Below are 19,473 nucleotides of genomic sequence, written 5' to 3'. Positions count from 1 at the left end.
GGCCTAGTTGCCACCAGTCATAGCTCTGATCCCTCCAATACAGACGAAGGCATACTACTGGCTAGTGAATTATTTTCTTCTTCCATGAGGTAACTAGTCAACTCCTACTCTCTCTCCCACTCTCTTTCAGAATGCAACTCTCTGACCCTGTCCCCTTCAATCTCCTCCTCTGACCCCGTCCTCATTCCAATCTCCCCTCAAGGGCAACACAACCCCTTTGATCCCTGCACACACAGACAAGTAAGGACGGCTTTGGGAACGTTCATGAATTGAAGGGTATGTGTAGATACTTTTCAAATGTTTTCCTCAATAAGATCAATATTTATCAATAAAATTTATCACAGAAAATGTATCATTTTCATGACTGCTCCCCCAAAACTGCAAGCTCAAAGAAAATTTATAATACAAATTCCCGACATCTTGGGAGTTGTAACATCTGACTATTGTTTAGTTGAAGCAAATAAATCCAAGAAAATTGACTCCAAAGATTTGTTATCTACACACAACTAACTCAAACTTGAACACTCTCAGCTTCCAGATGACAGCAAACAGAAAAAGATAACCAACCACCAGAAATGTGCAGATTTAACTGAGGAATAAGACAGTAGTATCTGGCATTTCATAAGCTCTACATGCTAAACCAATGTACATTTTTTAAATGATCACCCACATACAAAGGTGTAATATAGTTTGTACAAATAAACTTAAGTTAGAAAAATTCACATTTTACCTAAGATTTGTTTGATAATAGTTCTGATGCTCTAAACCAAATGAGAACAAAAAAGGGAAAGGAAAAAACGAAAACATTTCATCTGAAAAACCAGGGTATTCAAATTTATTTTTTTTAAAGAAATGTGCCTCCCTTGCTCTAACTGCTTTAAATTAAACCCTTTTATGGTATCTCTTCAGGAAAATATGACTTAGAATAAACCTGTTTCCCAACCTGTTTTTTTCCATGCAATCAGCACTTTATATCATACAAACTGAGGCCAGACAATGAGATTTTAAATTGATATGTATTTAAAACATGTCGTTGGAAGCATACATATATATCTCTATAGATGTTAATATAGATATAGATATTCAAAAGCAAGGGTGATGTGCCTGGAAGCCTTTGGGTACATTGTTTAATCCACTTTCAAGACACTGTAGATTTTAGTAACAAACCAGAAGCATGAAAAAAATCCGATTGTCCCTGAAACAAAATGAAAAAGATCTTTGTTAATCAGACACTATAGCAAATTAAAGAAGCTGTCTCAAAAATGCAAAGCATGTCAGTTTTGAGGTGGGCTATGGATTCTCTAAATCTCAAGACTTGCACGTGAACAAATAAAAATCACCAGGCTCTCTTGCTGAGCAAGGAGGATGAGCAGCAGGGCTGGAGGCAGTCAACTGCAAAAGAGTGTGAGAAGCCTTTCGATCGAGCACTGCAGCTCTAACCACAGCAAGCAAAAATGAGGAGCTTAAGTTCTCTATTTCAAAAAGGATGCAAAGAGGTCCAAGGCTAGTTTCTAATACAATAAACTTCGTATAACTTGCTTCAATTTAGGGAATGTAAATAACTGTTATCATTTTATGTAGCAAAAGCAGGAATAATCTATCTACTCGCGTACTCAAAGCATATATTAGTTTTCTAAATCAAAGTTTTGTATTATTAAGCTTGAGAAACATTCCATTTCTGGAGATTTATCCTAAAGAAATGACCTCATAGAAAAAAAAATTACATGCCAAAAGGTGTTCATAATACTATGATTTATAATATTGAAAAATTACAAACCAAATGCTCCAATATAGGTGACTAGATAAATAATGGACTAAGTGCTCAATGAAATAAGATTACTCTTCAAAAATGACAAATATAAAGACTATATAGCAGCATGGGGCAATCTTTATAATATAATGTTAGGTGAAAAAAGCCAGACCTTAAACAATTCCCAGGCACGACACCAATGTGAACATTGCATAAGTTTAACCCATGGACTCGACAGAGCAGAGCATGGACAAAAGAAGATAACTTTATAATTTAGGACAATATAATTATGGGCAAATTTTTCTTTAACATAGGATTTCATTGATGTTCATATTATAAAAACAATTTTCAGATGATATTAAGGTTCAATGACTTAATTGAAAAAAACTCCAATACAATTTCCAGATCCTGTAGTCTAATGGGGCACCCCAAAACAATTCAATCATCTAAGAAAACATCTTAATAACAAGATCACAGAAAGCTTTAGGCAGGGTTTGGTACCTTTTTCTTTGCCAGTTTCCAAACTTAGAATAACATTCCATCCAAGATACCATCATGCCACTTCCCTCCCACCCCTCAAAGCTCCTTGTCAAGGAGTCAGTATGGTACAGTGATTAAGACCATGGGTTCTAGAGTGACACAGATCTACTCTGTTGGTTACCAGCTGTCTGATCTTGGGCAAGTGACAATCATGCAAAGCCTCAGTTTTCTCAGCTGGAAAATGGGGGTGATAATACCTATTCCTACTTTAGGCTTCTTTTTCTGAATCCATAACTTCAAAGGTTCAGGAGATGACAGATGTGTAGCTAACACGTCTCTGATCTAAAACATTCCTGATTTCAGTTTGCTGCATATTATCCCCATAAACTACTGAAATGTCTATGAATTCTCAACTTTTTGATGCTCTACCTATATTACTCAAATTGTCTCCTACCCGAAACACAAAAATCCATCAACTCTCACATTGTTCTGTCAGCTGAGCTAAGGAATCTGGACTTTGGAGTCAGGCAGACAATTAGCCATATGATGTAGAGCAAGCTATCTCCTCTGTTCCTCATAAGTGAAAAGGAATTATACTCCCAACCAACTCTCAGGCTTGACCCGAGAGAACAAAGATAAGACACATGAGAGTGCCTGTCAGAGTAGGCACTCAAGAAATTGTAGCTATCATTGATGTTCTGATTTGGGGCTTGAAAAATACGGTCACATTGAGTTTATTTGACTAGAGTAGTAATCCTCAACATTGCCTGTACATTGGAATCAGCTGGGGAGATTTAACAACTACTATTGCCTGGTTAACACTCCCAGAGATTCTTATTTAACTGATCTGGAATACAGCCTGAGCATCAAGAGTTTTAAAATCTCCCCAGGTGATTCTAACATGCAACGAGGGTTAAGAACCTCTGGACTAGTCTGCCTTTCTCTCTCTCTCTATTTTTTTCTTTTTTTATATGCAAGCAAACATAATTAAGTATGAAGAAAGGTGGGAAAATGTCTCCTCTAAGGGCCATTGAACCACACAGTTAAAAGCAACTTAGGGGATCCGGAGAAAATAAAATATTTTTTGTGCAGCTCAATTGCTTGTACTACAACTTGACAGTAGAAAAAAGGAGATGGGACAAAAAGGGAGAGAATGATCACTTCAGTGTCTTTGCCTACTTTGCCTCAGGCCAGAGAAAGTACTAAACCAATACTAGAAATGTCCCAGTTTCCTTCTAAGCTTCATAACCTTTTATCATTAGGTCAGGTGATACATAACAACAAGACAATCCAACCACAGGAACTTGAGTGAGGCAGTCCAAGGCAAGAGAGAAGCCCAGTTTTCCCGTCCTTTCCCTAATCGCAAATCTATAACGAAAAGAATTCACAGCCTGATCCTAAGACTGGCATCCAATACACGTTTCTTCTAAGTCTTCCCAAAGCAGTCATTATATACGCACACTTAGAAAGAAGACGAAACTAGCTAAATAAAACATGTTGAGAAAACTGTACAGTGGTTTCCAGGGGCAGTGGGGGTGGGAGGTGGGCACAAGGGGTGAAGGGAGTCATATATATGGTGATGGACAAGCAAAAATGTACAACCCAAAATTTCACAATGTTAAAACATCAATAAAAAAAAATGTTGAAAGCCTACCACATTCTATTCAATATAAACAAACCTTTAAAGAGTCTTTCCACAGCCACTGTGGGAGCTAAATTCTAATACACATTAATTTCAGAATATGCAACAGTGAATAAGACATGCAGAAAAAAGATTTTCCTAAGGTTGAAATTAAAACCATTGCACAAAGGAATAAAGAGAAAGCTTGTCTGGAGAAAAGAGTCTTGGAGGCTTTGACTCTCTTCGGCCACATTTGATTCAGTGTTCATTAAGCGCTATCTCTGGGCCTGGCACTTGCCAGGTAATGTAAAGAATAGAAAAAGGGCTCTTGCAGGGAACAATCTCATTGGCGGCTATACTACATGTCACTATTTACATAGAGGTCACAATCAGAGACCTGTGCATGACCCTTGATTCCTCCCTCTTTTGCATCCACATCTTGGCCAATCACCAAGACCTATAAATTCCAACTACTTAATAGCTTTTGAACCCATCCCCTCCATCGATCCGTCCATCTCCACAGCCACTGGGTCTTAAGCCACACTCGCTTCATCTCTCATTTATAACTGTCTCCTGGCTTGTCTCTCTACCTCTAGTCTCCCTCTCAAATCCATTCTCCACTCTGTCAGAGTGATTGTGATATTTCCAAAACACACATTTGATTGTCATGCCCCTACTTAAAAACCTTTAATAGCTACCCATAGCAAAAGTACTGAAACCCTGGAATGTATCAGCTGTTAAAAATACAGATCATCAAGGATTCTGATTCAGGGGCCTTGGGATGGGCCCTTGGCATCAGATTTATTGGCTTTAGTTGGTTTGAAATACTTTCCACAAGTGAATGTGATGCCCACCCAAGTTTGAAAACAACGACTATATGTGATAAAAACTACAACTCCTTAGTGTTGGCACACGAAGCCCTCCAGGATCAGGCCCTGGCCTACTTCTTTAGGGCTTGTTTCTGCCACTCTGTGCCTTAAATTTTAAACTTCAGCAACTCCAAATTACCTACAGATCTCCATATACCATGCGTTGCTCAGCTTGTCAATTCTGCCTTGTAACTTTAAGACTCAGTCTTCCCTCAAGAGTCAGTTCTATCACTTTCTCCAGAAAAACTTTCTCTGACCTCTTTCTCCCTCCCCATGTCTGGGCTAGCTGCCTCTCTTCTGTGCTTTCACAAAATCTTGGGCTTAGCTCTATTAGGCTCCTTACCACAATGCACAGAAATGATCTGTTCAGAGGTCTTCTTTTTCCAGACTATAGCCTTGGGCTAGGGGTTAAGTCATACTCAATTTTTTACCCCCAGGGCTTAGCGTAGTGTTGGGCATATTGCAGATGGACAACAAATGTGTATTAAACTGAATTGTTTAAATTAACTGCTTAGCAATGTAAGCTCCATGAGGATAAGGATTTTTATCCTTTTATTTTATATAAAGTTTTGTTCCCTGCTAAAGCCCCATCCGCTAGGGCAGTGCCTGACACACTAGGTATTCAACATGTACTTCTTGAATGAATGGCAGGAATTTGGAGAGGGCATCATAGAGAAGGTGCTATAAAGATGGATTCAGAGGCATTTGAGGATGGGAGACAGCTATTCCTGACAGAGGGGAAAGTACCCACAAAGGCTTGAAGCAATTAAGAGGCTGGTAGTTTTAAGGAACAGTGAGAACCATTGCAAAGGGGCTGGCTATTAAAGGTATACAACCAGAGAATTAAGGGAACATGAAAGAGAGCATATAGGAGAAAAGACTACGAAAGTAGGTGGGAGCCAGATAATGAATGTCAAGTTAAGAAGTTTGGATTTGACTATGTACGCAACTGGGAACCAGTGAAGATATATAAGCCAGAGACTGAGATGACCAAATTTGTATTTCATGACAACAACAACAACGATGATGATGATGATGATGATGATGATGATAATAGCGTTGTTTACTAAATACTTATATGCCTGGCTCTGGGTTAAGTGCTTCAGATGTACAGCCACATTGAGTCGAAGCATCTGACCTAGATAGTATGATTTTCCGCATTCTATAAGGCAACAGAGGCTCAGAGAGCTAAAGTGACTTGCCTTATCATACACAGCCAATAAGCAGTACAGCCAATTCTGGTCCCTGATGGTTCTAGGACGGAGATATCAATACGGGCTGAGTGAGCAGGAACTGCTTTGTGCAGAAAGAGTAAGCAGCAGTTGCACAGGAAAAGTTTGGAGGGGGAGAGAGTAGAAATCAAGCCAGGTTGGACCAGAGAGTGTAAAAGGCACAATACAATAATGCTAGAGAATGCAGCTTCTGCTTACTTCTGGGGAAAAGGAATACTTCCCCTCCTCTGAAATTTTTTAGTATGATACTCAAAACTAGAAAAATACTGGCTCCCACAGGGCCCAGAGTTAGAGTAGATCTGTAAGTACCTACACTGGGAAAAAAATAAGACCCAGAGATTTTCGATATCCTTGAGAATAGAGAGAACTGTGTCCTGTTCATTTCTACAGCACCTAGCACTGTGGTCCATAAATGTAAGCTGAAATCAAAATGAGCTGGAATTGAAGAGGTAATGGAATTATTCCAGAGGTTACACTAGCCCTGACTCCCTCTCTCCTAGAACAATGTGGAAAAACTGGATAGATGTGCCTCTATATTTTTTACAAAATCGTTGAAAGGGCATGGAAAAGATTTTAGGTATTCTGTTTTCATCATATGTTCCTGAGGGCGATATTTTATTGCTTTATGTGCACCAGTCTTAGTCCTCCCAATTAAAAGCAGTCCACCTGATCAAATAGAGGACCACAGAGCAGATTCCGCTGGCATCCTTTGGTTGTTGGTTTGGCCCCAGCTCAAAGCAAGTACCTCTTTCTTGAGAAGGCCATAGAGAGTTGTATTTAAAAGAATGAGCTTTGGAGTCAGTCCCACCTGGGTTTGAATGAATCACAGCTCCAATACTTACTAGCTGAGTGACCTTGAACAAGTCACTTAAAGTCTCTGGGCCTCAGTTTCCTCATCCATGCAATGGGAGTAATGTGACATACACCTCATGATAATTAGACAATTAGGTGAAAAGTAAGTGAGATAAATGTATGCAAATAGTTGGCACATAGTCAACTCAATAAAAAACAAATACTATTATATCTTATGTTTCCATATTCCCTATTAGCACATTGCCAAGCCCATAGAAGAAGCTTGATAAATATTTCTTGGTTGGTTAACAATTAGCATTAATACATCTTTATGCCTTTTTGATCTTTTGGCAATTGAAATTTTTAATAAGGCAGAGACAATTTGGTATACTAAAACACAAAATGCCCACTATAACTGACATTTGTGTGTTAAGATAATTGAACTTTTCCTTCAGTATACTATATTTCATCTTGCACTGTGTGAGAACATGGATTCTTCGCTTTAATTTAGTGATAAAATATTACACATTAGACACTCTCAAAATATATTGAACTTCATTTGCTTCTTTTAATGAATAAAAATATATTCAAAGCACAGACACTTAAAGAGAAAGCCAACAGAAAAGCACTCTGCACTTGGCTGATACTTCTTCTAGGTCTTAAAAACTCTTTGTATCACACTGGTTTCAATCACTGCACAATGCTTGGTGGTTCAGAGTCTCAGATTCTAAACATGATCTCTTGATATGATCAAAACTGTATTTTGAAAATAGCATTAACTCCCAAGTAAAAATGAGGTTCAAAAATAGTTCACTCTAGGGGCCGGCCCAGTGGCACAAGCAGTTAAGTGTGCGCGCTCCGCTGCGGCGGCCCGGGGTTCACCGGTTCAGATCCTGGGCGCGCACCAATGCGCTGCTTGTAGACCCACGCTGTGGCGGCGTCCCACATAAAGCAGAGGAAGATGGGCACAGACGTTAGCTCAGAGCCAATCTTCCTCAGCAAAAAAGAGGAGGATTGGCATCAGATGTTAGCTCAGTGCTGATCTTCCTCACGAAAAAAAAAAAATAGTTCACTCTAACAGTTTGGTGGTTACCAGAGGGAAGGGGGTTGGGGGGTGGGCACAAAGGGTGAAGGGGTGCATTTATATGGTGACTGACAAATGATAATGTACAAGTGAAATTTCACAATGTTATAAACTATCATGACCTCAATAAAAAAATATTTCACTCTAGACCAGGGTTTCTTAACAGCAGCACTCTTGACATTTTGGGCCAAATATTTTTGGAGGGCTGTTCTGTGCATTATAACATGTTTAGCAGGGTCCCTGGCCTCTACCCACTAGGTGTCATTAGCACCCTCCCAGTCATGACGATCAAAAATGTCTCCAGATATTGCTAAATGTTCCCTAAGGGGCAAATTTGCCCCTTGTTGAGAACCACTGACCTAGTATAATAGACTGTGGCTAAATGCAAACATTTTTCATCGCTTGCCTAAAATATATATCATCATATAAAATATTTAATTTACTACCCAATGGCAATGCCAGCCAAGGTTTATATTAGGCTATAAACTCCATTATTATAATGCAACACAGCATTTTAGACTCTAAGAGAAGGAATTCTAAGTGTTAGATCTTAATTGGTTAACTGTGATGTCCATTATATCAAAACAGAAATACATTATTTCAATTACTTTTCTTAACACTTTAACTCATTTGTTGATATCTAAAACAAAACTTGATGCAAATAAAAAATCACTAACTATCCTCCAACCAAGATCAAGTATCCATAAGTGTGCAGTCCGTGAGCTTCCATTAGAGATCTGAGTAAAACGATCAAATTAGAAGAGATCATAGCCTACTTGGTCATGCACAGACTTAGTTTCCTTTTTAGCTAGTTTAACCAGCTGTTAAACTAGTTATATATTAATACTAGTTAGGATTTTGGGCAAGTCACTCAACCTTAACTGAAATTTATTTGTCTTTGTGTATACAATACAAGGTTTCCCTCCTGGTACCCTCTGATGACATTGTTGGTATCTTGTAGCTTATCCTCCCTCTCTCTGTCCCTTGAGTCCTATTTTGACATGTCATTTACACATCTGTAAGTGTGCTACCAACTGAAAATTGGGTAGAGGAATACCAGCCACAATGCACATCACTTCCTTTGGCTCAAAAAATGAGCAGAAGAAAACAATGGGGTGCCATTTTAGACATACTGTGTTAACAAACAAGAAAACCACTTCTCTGGGGGGTTTTTGGTTTGTTTCTTTAAAAATAATACTCAATGCCAGCCAAGGCTGTAGGGAAACCGGTACGCTCTGCTGATGGCAGAAAAGCATAAAGAGCCACAAAAATATTCACACTTTTTGACCCTGTCATCCCATTTCACAGACTTCTTAAGGAAATAATCTAAAATAGAGAAAGAACAAATTCAATAGTGAAGAAACAGTTAAGTAAAGTAATCTTCTCAATGGATCAAGCAATCATAAAATGATGAATATGAAGGATAGGTAGCAACATGGAAATATACTCAGTATATAAAGTGTCTTCCTACAGTCATAATACTCAATATTGAAAGGTGACAGCTGTAAAGTCCTCTACTTCTGCTGTGATGCCATGGACCAATTCAAGTTCCAAAGAGGAATGTGGTGACCACAAGGAAGAGCTTTGGATGAAGGCACAATTATTCTAAATAAACGTGAAACTCCTCAGCATTTTTTACATGAGTGGATATTGCTAATTTTAAAGTTGTCATTAAAAAAAAAATCACTCAGAAACATTTGTCTACAGCAAAAAAGAGTAATCAGCAATTAATAACTGTACTTTTGTGTACATCTATATTCTCAAAACTAATTACTTAATTAAGGATGTCTTCCTTAAAAGTGAAACAACATGAACATAGGCAATAATCCTTGCTTCCTGCTGTGAACCTTAAAATATAATGATGAAATGTAAAGAGATGCCATTTAAGAGTCTGTAAGCAGACAGGGCTTCTTAAAGAACAGTTTTAGAAAACAGATGTCAAAAACACACTTCATGATTTTACTGATTTTTTTTCCTGATACGAATGATAACTAGAATTTACTTTGGAGGTTTCTCATACCCATGATTTGATTTTAAAATAGATATGGAAACATTATACCATAGCGGTATCTCCTCTCTTTCATACTCTATGCAATTAAGGAAGAACCATGTGCTTAGCACTATGAAGGATACAAAATAGGCATAAGGCAGAGTCCCTGTTCTCAAGGAGATTCCAATCTAATTGGGGAAACACGCTCAAAAGTCAAAAGGAGACACACCAGGGCTTAACGAGTGGTTCAGCTTTGAGAGGCTTAGAAAATATATTGAGTAAGTAGAACAGGAGCCCAAACACCAAGGTAAGTTTAGACCTTGATGGAGAAGGAAGTATGGCACTACTAAAGTTTTCTAATAAGAAGAATGCTATTATCACATTAGTCCCCTGTTTAAACCCTCTCAACTTCCCATCACTCCTACAATAAAATCTAAATTCCCTAATATGGTTTATAAGCCACATGTACGATCTGACCATTCCCCACTTCTCTAACATCATTGCCACCTAGTGCCACCCTCCCCCTCTTGCCATCCTGGACTTCTCTGTGTTCTTGGAAAATGTCAAACTCCTTCCCCCTTAAGGACTTTTGAACACACTGTCACCTCTGCTTGGAACACTCGACCACCCATCTCTTCTTCAGTATCATTTCTTTTGCAAAGCTCATCAAACCCATAATTTCTTCTTTGTCGCCCTTCCATTAGAATATAAGGTCCACAAAAACAGGAGACCTTATCTGTCTTCTTCACCACTGTGTCCCAAGCCCCTAGCATAGTGTCTGGCCCAGTGCAAGCATTCTATAAATATGCGTTGATGTGTTAAAATTAATCTGGGACAGAAATGCATTATTTTAATGGAAAAAAATGAAAGAAGTTTACCTGGCAGCAGATAGCGTGTAGAGTGGGCTAGAAAAGGAGAGACTAGAGTTCAGCAAACTGAATAGGAAGCTGTTGGAGCAGAGGATAAAGGCCTAGACTAAGATTGAAAGAAAGGAATGGACAGAAATAAGAAGCTTCCAAAGAAAGAAAAATTGAGAAGTTATGATTAACTGGCTATAAAGCATGGAAGGGCTATATTAAGAATTCCTGCAAAATAAGCCAAGAAGATCAGAGATTAGAGATTATGGTCAAAGAAAGAAAGAAATTACGATAAGTCAGTTTGGGGGAAAGGAAGTGCTAAATTCACTTTTTGAGGCACGTTGAGTTGGTAGTAGCAATGGGAGATGCAAATGTTCAGAATGTAACTGGATAGAGGTTATGGCTAGAGACACAAATTGGGGAGCTGTCAGCATTGAGGAGATATGTGACGCCATGGACCAAATGAGCTCTAAAATGGAGAGTGTAGAAAGAAAAGACTGAAATGCTGAAGACTGAACCTTGGATAAAGGCTGGAGTTGGGTGACAGGAAGAGGAAGGAATACAAAAGGAGGCACACAGTGGCACAAGGAGAATAATGCAAATCATGTTGAGAGAACTTCACAGAGTAGGTGTTAAGTAGTGTTGAAGAAAGAAACCAAGAAGGGTGAAGACTAGGGAAGGGCCATTAGATTTGGCAGAGATCATTGTCAACCTCTGAGAGCCAGCAGTCAGTATTGCGTGGTGCCAATCAACAGGGAAAGATTTTTCTCAGCAACGTGACCATTCAGGATTACATCTAACATTTGAAAGAAGCTGTTGTAATAGAAGACTCCCAGAAAAAGGCAACCTGAGACAAAGTGTTAGGTAATGAAGAAAAATATAAGCCTGAAATTACTGTGCTCAGCACATCCAACTGCATATTACACAAACATAAAAGCCTCAGTGGGGGAGAAATCCAAAATAAAAGAGATGAGGGGCAGAGACTACATCACACACGGTGATATGGATAAATCTCACAAGCAATATTGAGGGAAAAAAAACAGACATGAAAGAGTACATCCTGTATGATTCCGTTTACATACAATTCAAAAACAGGCCAAGTTAATCTATGCTGTTACAAGTCAAGATAGTGGTTGCCTTTGGGGAAGGTGAGTGGAAAGGGGCCCAACAGTGGCTTCAGGGGTGCTGATCATGCACTGTTTATTGACATGGGTGCTAGTTACAGAAGTGTGTTCACTTTGTGATAACTCATTGAGCTGTACACTTATGATGTCTGCACTTTTCTGTATGCATATTTCAATAAAAAGTTAAAAAATCTAAAAAACACACATGAGGAGCCTGTTTAGACTAGCATGGTGAGATGCTCTCAGGCCTTCAGTTTTAAACAGAACTTCTGTGGCTGAGTGGTAAGGGGAGGCCTGGTCTTCTCTTTACTGAGCAGTTGAGACCAGCAGTACACAGGTAATACTGTACCAGAAAGGTGCCACCACCGAGATGCCCGGGTTCTCAGATAATGTTTACATTTGTTTTAAGGCTTTGATTTCTGACGAATTTCCATTGTTAATTTTTACATATTTGTCGAAACTGAGAGTTAAAAGCAGAGAAAATCCTTGAAATTTTCCAAACTGACCTACCTAAGTGATATGACTTGAGCTAAAACCAGAACTTAAAAGTGAGGCAGGTAGAGAAGGAATACTGCTTCATTTGTGTTGGAAAGGGCTTAAAGCTCTCCCACTTCATTATTTCTCCAACTGGATCATTTTATAAACCATTCCATTTTTTCACCTGTTTCAAGCATTAACTTAAATGAAAGCTTCCACCACATCCAAACCCAAATAACAGCCCCAAATGAGTCATCCTGAGAAGTACACATCTTGTCCTTCACATATAATTGCTTATATGACCACACATTTACTTAATCTAATTTTACTAATTTAAAAGTTATTCAAGTCAGTTAATTTTTATGCTTGGGGACTATTCAAAGGTGATTACACATAACCCTTTCTGTGCCTTGGAACACATCCCTACTGTTTAAAGACATTCACGAGGGACACTCTTGCAGAGAAGTACATAAGGTCCCTCCAGCTCCCCAGGCTTTGCAATCTTTTATCCCCAAAGGATAAAAATGAACATGATGACTTTGTTCCCTATTCCTTCCAATAATTGTTAATTGATGCTTATTACATTACGCCTATCTCCAAGTCTCTTTAGAGAGTCTGGAATACACGAAGTAATTCTGTGGTTACCTGTGAACAGGAAGAAAATCAACACCATGATCATCGTGTACCCAAAGTATAAAATGGTGCTTGTAATGCCCGTGATTTGAAGTTTGGTAAAGAAGTAATAAACCGCATACATAAAAAAATAGACAGCCGTAAAACTGCTTGTTAAAAAGGCTCTCCACCACCAATGATAATCCTGCAAAAAGGAGAAAACGACTTTTTAGATGAAATTTTAATTATAAATGGGTTAGCAATTATTGTAATTACAAACAACAATAAAAGGCTCTGTAAGACTATGGATTAAAAGGAGAATTTTTATAAGAAATTTAATATAATATATACTGTCTGACTAATGTATGTTCTGCTTGGGGTGCCCTAACCATCATAACCTCTTGGTTTCCAGGGAGATCACATGTGTCCTCGGGGATTATACTTCTAATGTGTGCATCCCTTCTATCATGACGGTGCCTCAGCCCCGGAAGGCTTTCAGGTCAGCTTCAACCTACTGGCCGGAGTTGTGCTGGGGCTGAATTCATGTCCCAGGCCAGGTAAAAATGGTTAGTGTAGAAACTTGAGATAGACCTTTATGGTTAATGGGATTTGTTTTTGTTTTAACCAGCTAAATTCAGGACCAATAGAGGCATGACTGACGTCAATAATCAAGTTAGTCTCACCCTGCTCCATGAGCTCCTACTGATGATAATTTTACTGTAAAGGCACTGCAGTCAAGGGCCAAGGTGATAGAGCAGAAAATAGTTAACATAGCAGGTCTGAGGTTGCTATCTTTAAAAGGGCCTGCTTATAAGGTTGGCCCTTGGCTTACATCTGGGAATTTGGCATTTAATCATTCCCTGACTGATAAAACTGGTTTCCTAGACCTAGACTGTACAAACAATGTGATTTATGGTGAACACTTGCTTTCCTTTTGGAAGTCTGGAATTTTTGTAGTTGCTAGGCAGAGAGTACCTATGTGACCAACTCCCAATAAAAACCTTGGATGGTGAGCCTTTAAAGGGATTTCCTGGGCAGAAACATTGCACATATATTACTGTATTTTTTACTGCTGGAGAAAGGAGCACGCTCGGTGTGTCCCCTCATGAGAGAGAGAAAGCACAGGAAGACTATATGGATTTCTGCAGGCTCCACCTGTGTCTTTTTAGCTTACTGATCCTGTTGTGTATGCTTTTGCTTCAATAAAACCTAGCCGTAAATACGTCTATATGCTAGGTCTCATGAGTCCTTTCAGTGAATGACCAAACATGTGAGTGGTCTTGGGGGCCCCCAAAACATTTTCTAAGAAATAAAAATATACACATTATATGCTTATTACTGTATATTTCACTAATGATTGTTGCAGACTTTCTGTGACAAAACGCACCATAGAATTAATGAGTAGCTAAGTATAATATACAGTCCTGCACCACATAATCACATTTTGGTCAACGACGGACCGCATACAGGATGGTGGTCCCATAAGATGAGTACCATATAGCCTAGGCGTGTAGTAGGCTATACCATCTATGTGTGTGTAAGTACACTCTATGGTGTTCACACAATGACGAAATCGCCTACTGTCACATTTCACGGAATGCATCCCTGTCATTAAGCAATGCAGGACTGTATACATATTTTTTTTTACCTTTATAACTATAGCTCAAGAAGAAAATGCTCTAAGACATCATGTATATAATAATCATTCCCTAAACTCTCTATTGTCACCTTTAGAGAGTCAAGTTTAACTACCAAAATAAGAGGGATTTAGGGGATTTAAGAAAACAATGTTCATTACCACCTTAGTTATCCAGAATGACGTCAGGAAAAAAATGGGGGTGGTGTGAGGTAAAAGAACCATTTATGTCTATGGTAACCAAAAGGCAATGAAATGAAAGTAACAGAAAGGGCCTTTAGCAGCAATCTCAAACCCATAACATACAATCTTGTCCTGAGCTGCAAGAAAACTTTAATTGTTAAAAACATCATTGAACCAGATCTTTTATATTTCTAAATATCAAATCAGTTCCCTACATTTTCTTATGTTAACTGAATATTATGCAGCAATTATAGTAACTAGCCAGAGAGAAATTGCTTTCTGTTTAAATTTTCCATCAAAGTAGCATTAATTCGATAGCTGCATCAAAATCAAAATGTGTCATTAGGAAAACACAATATAAAACCAATCCCAAGTTGTAGAAACCAAGCAGTTAACATTAATTTCAATTCCTTTCTCAACACAGACTTCTAATTTCAATGATGCAAGTTTAGAAAGCTTAAGATGCATTAGTTTTTTACGTCATTACCTCAGCACATAAATGAAAATAACACAGCAAAACCGTAGCTTCTGAACAGGTAATCAGGAGAATTATAAAGACTAGGAAAAGGAAGCCAAACATGAAGTATATCTGATGAGACCTGAAAATAAAAATGATAGCTTTAAAGCTTTAACTTAACAATACACACAGAAAGATCAGTCCAAATCGATACAAAAGGCTGTCACGCACTTCTTTAACCTTTAACTCTTCATTCCAAACCTTCACCTATCCATCTAGTGTTGAAAAAAAAAACAACACGCCCTTACCTATGCAGCTTCAGAGCTCGGCCATATCTTCTCCAGTCAGAATCAGTGTTGCTACTTACCCATATTTCTCTGCTCTATAATTTAGTTTTCACTTGAGACCCATCAATATCTCTATAATTTTCTCTATACACATTTAAAAACATGTTTTCTCTTTAGAAATGGAAGGCTGTAAATGCCATAAATACCAGCGACTATATTATACAACAGAAAACCACAGAATCAAATGCCACTTTGCTTTTGAAGGTCTATTGACAGGCAGCCTCTCCAAATAGGTCTTTATAGCACAGCACACATAATTCTATCAAATATACTTTCAAACATGCATTTTTAAAAAAAAAACTGTGTAGATTACATTGAGCTCAAACTTTGAAGGAATGAAGTAATTTGTTTCATTATTATTATTATTTTTTGTGTGTGTGAGGAAGATCAGCCCTGAGCTAACATCCATGCCAATCCTCCTCTTTTTTCTGAGGAAGACTGGCCCTGGGCTAACATCTGTGCCCATCTTCCTCCATGTTATATGGGACGCCGCCACAGCATGGCCTGACAAGCGGTGCATTGGTGCACGCCCAGGATCCAAACCCGGGCCGCCAGCAGCAGAGTGCACGCACTTAACCGCTACGCCATGGGGCCGGCCCCCGTCTTTCATTATTATAGAGCTGAGGTGACTACATTGGAATAAGCAATACACATTTTTAAAAGCCTTTTGAAAATAAGAAGAAATTGATGAACCGATCAATACCCCGCTTTAAAATCTCATGTAAAATATATACCTGTGTGTGAGGATGAAGGATGGAGGTTGGAGAGAGTCACCTTTATAGATAATAAATATATACAAAGTTGTACACAACAAGCACACTGTTTCTCATTGAAACAAAAATTAATTCATCTAAAGAATCTTTCAGTTTTCACTTTAAAATTACTTTTCCATCAAAAACATCCAGAAAATATGGTTACTATAATCTATTTTGCAGCACGTTAAATATTTAGTTGTTGACAAGGTAACATTTTATTGCTTATCTTTCAAACAAATTTGGCACAATACTATGTAAAACGTGAGTAATTTATGAGCATGATTAAGCCTTATTTCTGAGGACTTAAAAGTTTTGTCTGAAAGATTCCTTTGGGACAAAAGTTGTTATAAACACACACTGTTGGCTACTGCATTTTATTTTATGATGCCTTTGCCCCGTCTCCAAAACTCCCTCCACAGTAACACCACGCTTGGCCAGCTCCTGAAACCAGAATGCAGTCAAGAATCAGGAAGTAAGAAAAAAGGGACGCAGAGCAAATGAAATAGCTGTCAGAAAGCTAGGGCACTGAAGCTGCTGCACTTTGATCAGAGAGCACTGGTTCTTACTCTACATGCATTTCCAACTATCTTGCTTATTAGAATTCTTCAACCACAACAGATTAAAAGCAGCAAATAAAAAGAGGAAAGCTATAAGGAGCAGGCAGCCTGACATCAGAACTAACAGTTGACAGAAAGGAAGACAGAAAACCACTACTTACAGCTCAGTACAGACGAAGACCCAAAGTCAGTGGTCTTCAAATTATTTTGAGCAGAAGAACTCTAACTGAAATCTTGCGTGGAAGGCCAGTATGGAAAACAGATACAAGTCAGAGCCACCCCTTTCCATGTTTAGGCATCTCCCTCCAAGGGACACCCCCACCCCACCCCCTGCAAAGGCTCAGAGAAGTATAGTTTGAGACCAACTTTTCCAAGTCACCTGGAAAGGCTTAACAAGAGGTTATTAATTTTAAAAAGGGAAGCCTTTATAGAAATTTCCATCAAAAAGTGGCTTTAAACTTTTGTGAATTAAGTCTTAGTTTCCCAGGAAACTCCCCCTGGGTCACATTGCTGTTCCCTGGACAAAGTGCGTTCAAATGAAGTTTTACCATCCCAGAATTTAACCTCCTTGAAATATAGGAAAATCAATTTATTAACAATTAAGATTTTTGAGATTACGATACTCACCAAATACTGTTTAGAATGAAGAAGAGTTGAATAAAAATACAGCCAAAAGGTAAAACGCCGCCGATTACGACGCCAAAAAGTGGTTTGGTAAAGAAAGTCCGTCGTGGAATATGACGGGGAATCTGGTTTATGTGAACTGGACTCCCAAACTGCTTGAAAATAAATAAGTGAAAATCAGAATGACATGAAATTGAAGTAAATTTATGCAGATATAATCACAATACAGAATCTTGAATCGGAACAGGACATGGGACATTTCCAAGAGTGGTCATGTGGGCAGAGGCTAGACCAGTGCTGTGCAATAGACATGTAATGCAAGCCACGTCGGCAAGTTTCAATTTTTTAGAAGCCACATTTAAAGAAGTAAAAAGAAATGGGTGAAATTAATTTATTAATGTATTTTATTTGATCTAACATATCCAAATATTATCATTTAAATTTGTGATCAATATAAAAAGTATTAATCAGATGTTTTATATTCTTTTTGTTGTTGTTCTAATGGTTTGAAATCCAGTGTATATTTTACACTTACGGCACATCTCAATTTGAACTAGCCACATTTCAAGCACTCAAAAACCACATGTGGCTAGTGTTCACCATACTAGACAGCACACAGCTAGACAATAAGGATGTTTATCTTTTCTCATAAATTTCAAGCGAGAGATTGGACAAGATTTACTAGTGACTATTCCAATACGAAATAATATATGATGTCAAAAAGTTCTCTCTTAGAATTTGTCTAAGAATTTCTCTCTTAAAATTTGTCAATAGTTTTCAGAAACTTTTGTTTTTTCTGCTCTCTCTGGAACTCCGCCTCCTCTTTTGTCTTGTCTGATTTCTCCCCTGCAAACTCATGCTATATCTTTATACAATTCTTCTGCAGTGTGGCCTCATTCAGTCTTTTTGGTATCCTGCTCCTTTTCCCCATACATGGAATGGGCTAATTTCAAATCTGTAAACTGAAGAGCCCCATTTCTTGGACTATATCTTGGCTTTCTTCCCCCACTGTATAATCCTATTACTTTTCTGACTTTGTTCAAGTCAACCTTCCTACAATATGTCCCTTTAATTTTGTCCATCAGCAATAGAGGGAAATATAAACAACCTATAAAGTGGGAAATACATTAAATAATGTCTTTTAAAGTGTTACTATCTTTCATTTAAAAATTTTTTAACTATTTTATTCCAAAATGATTATTCTTTGTAGTTTTCTCCAACGGTACATTTTGCATTCCACGTATAGTGCTTATACACTGAGGTATTATTTCAGACATCACTCAATGGTCAAAAGCAGTATTTTAAAAGTTTACCTTTTTCTTGCTTCCAAAGTATGCACCAAAAAATGTTAGTGGTACTGAGATTCCAAACCACATTGCAAGGATACTTATCAGAGTACCAAAGGAGATGGCAGACGATGATCCTTCCACCCAAAGAATTATATTCATAGTGAAGAGGTCAATGACGACGATACTAGGGGGAAAAAAGTCATCAGAAAAAAACATGCTTTCAGGAAAATGTTATAAACATATTGATGTGAATGTCAGAACATTCTTTTGATAGGAAGGATGTAATAAATTACAAGGTTAAACCCTAGAAGAATATTAAATCACACTGTATAAACACAGTCATTGAGCTGGGGCTTAAACCCAATACCATATAATAAGATAGCAGTTTATTATAGGATATAATTTCCACATCCTACTCATCTTTGCACTTCCAGAGTCTAGCAGAAAATAAACAAGGTGTGGAGTAATATATCATGGAAAAATTCAATATGCAATATAGTGAGCACAATTAAGAAAATGCATATATTAGACTGAAAATTCTAGACTGAAATGGGCTATAAGAAGCCTCAAGTCAGACAAGTATTCACTTAAAACAAAGAGGTTTAAATTAGTCACTCAAAATCAACAGGTCAACTGCTACATCTACTGGATAAATCACCAGGCAAGCCCAGCTATCGTGCCCCTATTTGTTCCAGACAAGTTTGATCAAAGCTACAGGTGAGTATGGGTATGAGTAT

At 38.1% G+C, this 19,473-nt stretch overlaps 1 protein-coding gene across 6 annotated transcripts in view; it reads right to left on the bottom strand.

Annotated features, from left to right (window-relative positions):
• Positions 1-1,003: 1,003 nt before the first annotated feature.
• The window catches only part of LOC131401483 (transmembrane 9 superfamily member 2-like), a 74,277-nt gene continuing 55,807 nt past the window's right edge, over positions 1,004-19,473 (bottom strand). For 5 of the 6 annotated variants that reach the window (XM_058536846.1, XM_058536850.1, XM_058536851.1 and 2 more), the window contains 5 exons: positions 18,761-18,920; positions 17,451-17,602; positions 15,195-15,306; positions 12,922-13,093; positions 1,004-1,195 (listed from right to left, as the gene is read on the bottom strand). In XM_058536846.1, the coding sequence (XP_058392829.1) occupies positions 1,128-1,195; positions 12,922-13,093; positions 15,195-15,306; positions 17,451-17,602; positions 18,761-18,920 (664 nt within the window). In that variant the 3' untranslated portion in view covers positions 1,004-1,127. The remainder of the gene's footprint in view (positions 1,196-12,921; positions 13,094-15,194; positions 15,307-17,450; positions 17,603-18,760; positions 18,921-19,473) is intronic. The other variant, XM_058536847.1, reaches the window with a different exon arrangement.

Source organism: Diceros bicornis, chromosome X, assembly GCF_020826845.1.
Source record: "Diceros bicornis minor isolate mBicDic1 chromosome X, mDicBic1.mat.cur, whole genome shotgun sequence".
NCBI lineage: Eukaryota > Metazoa > Chordata > Mammalia > Perissodactyla > Rhinocerotidae > Diceros > Diceros bicornis.
The sequence above is the reverse complement of the archived record's forward strand: the minus strand, read 5'-3'. Positions and strand labels throughout refer to the sequence as shown.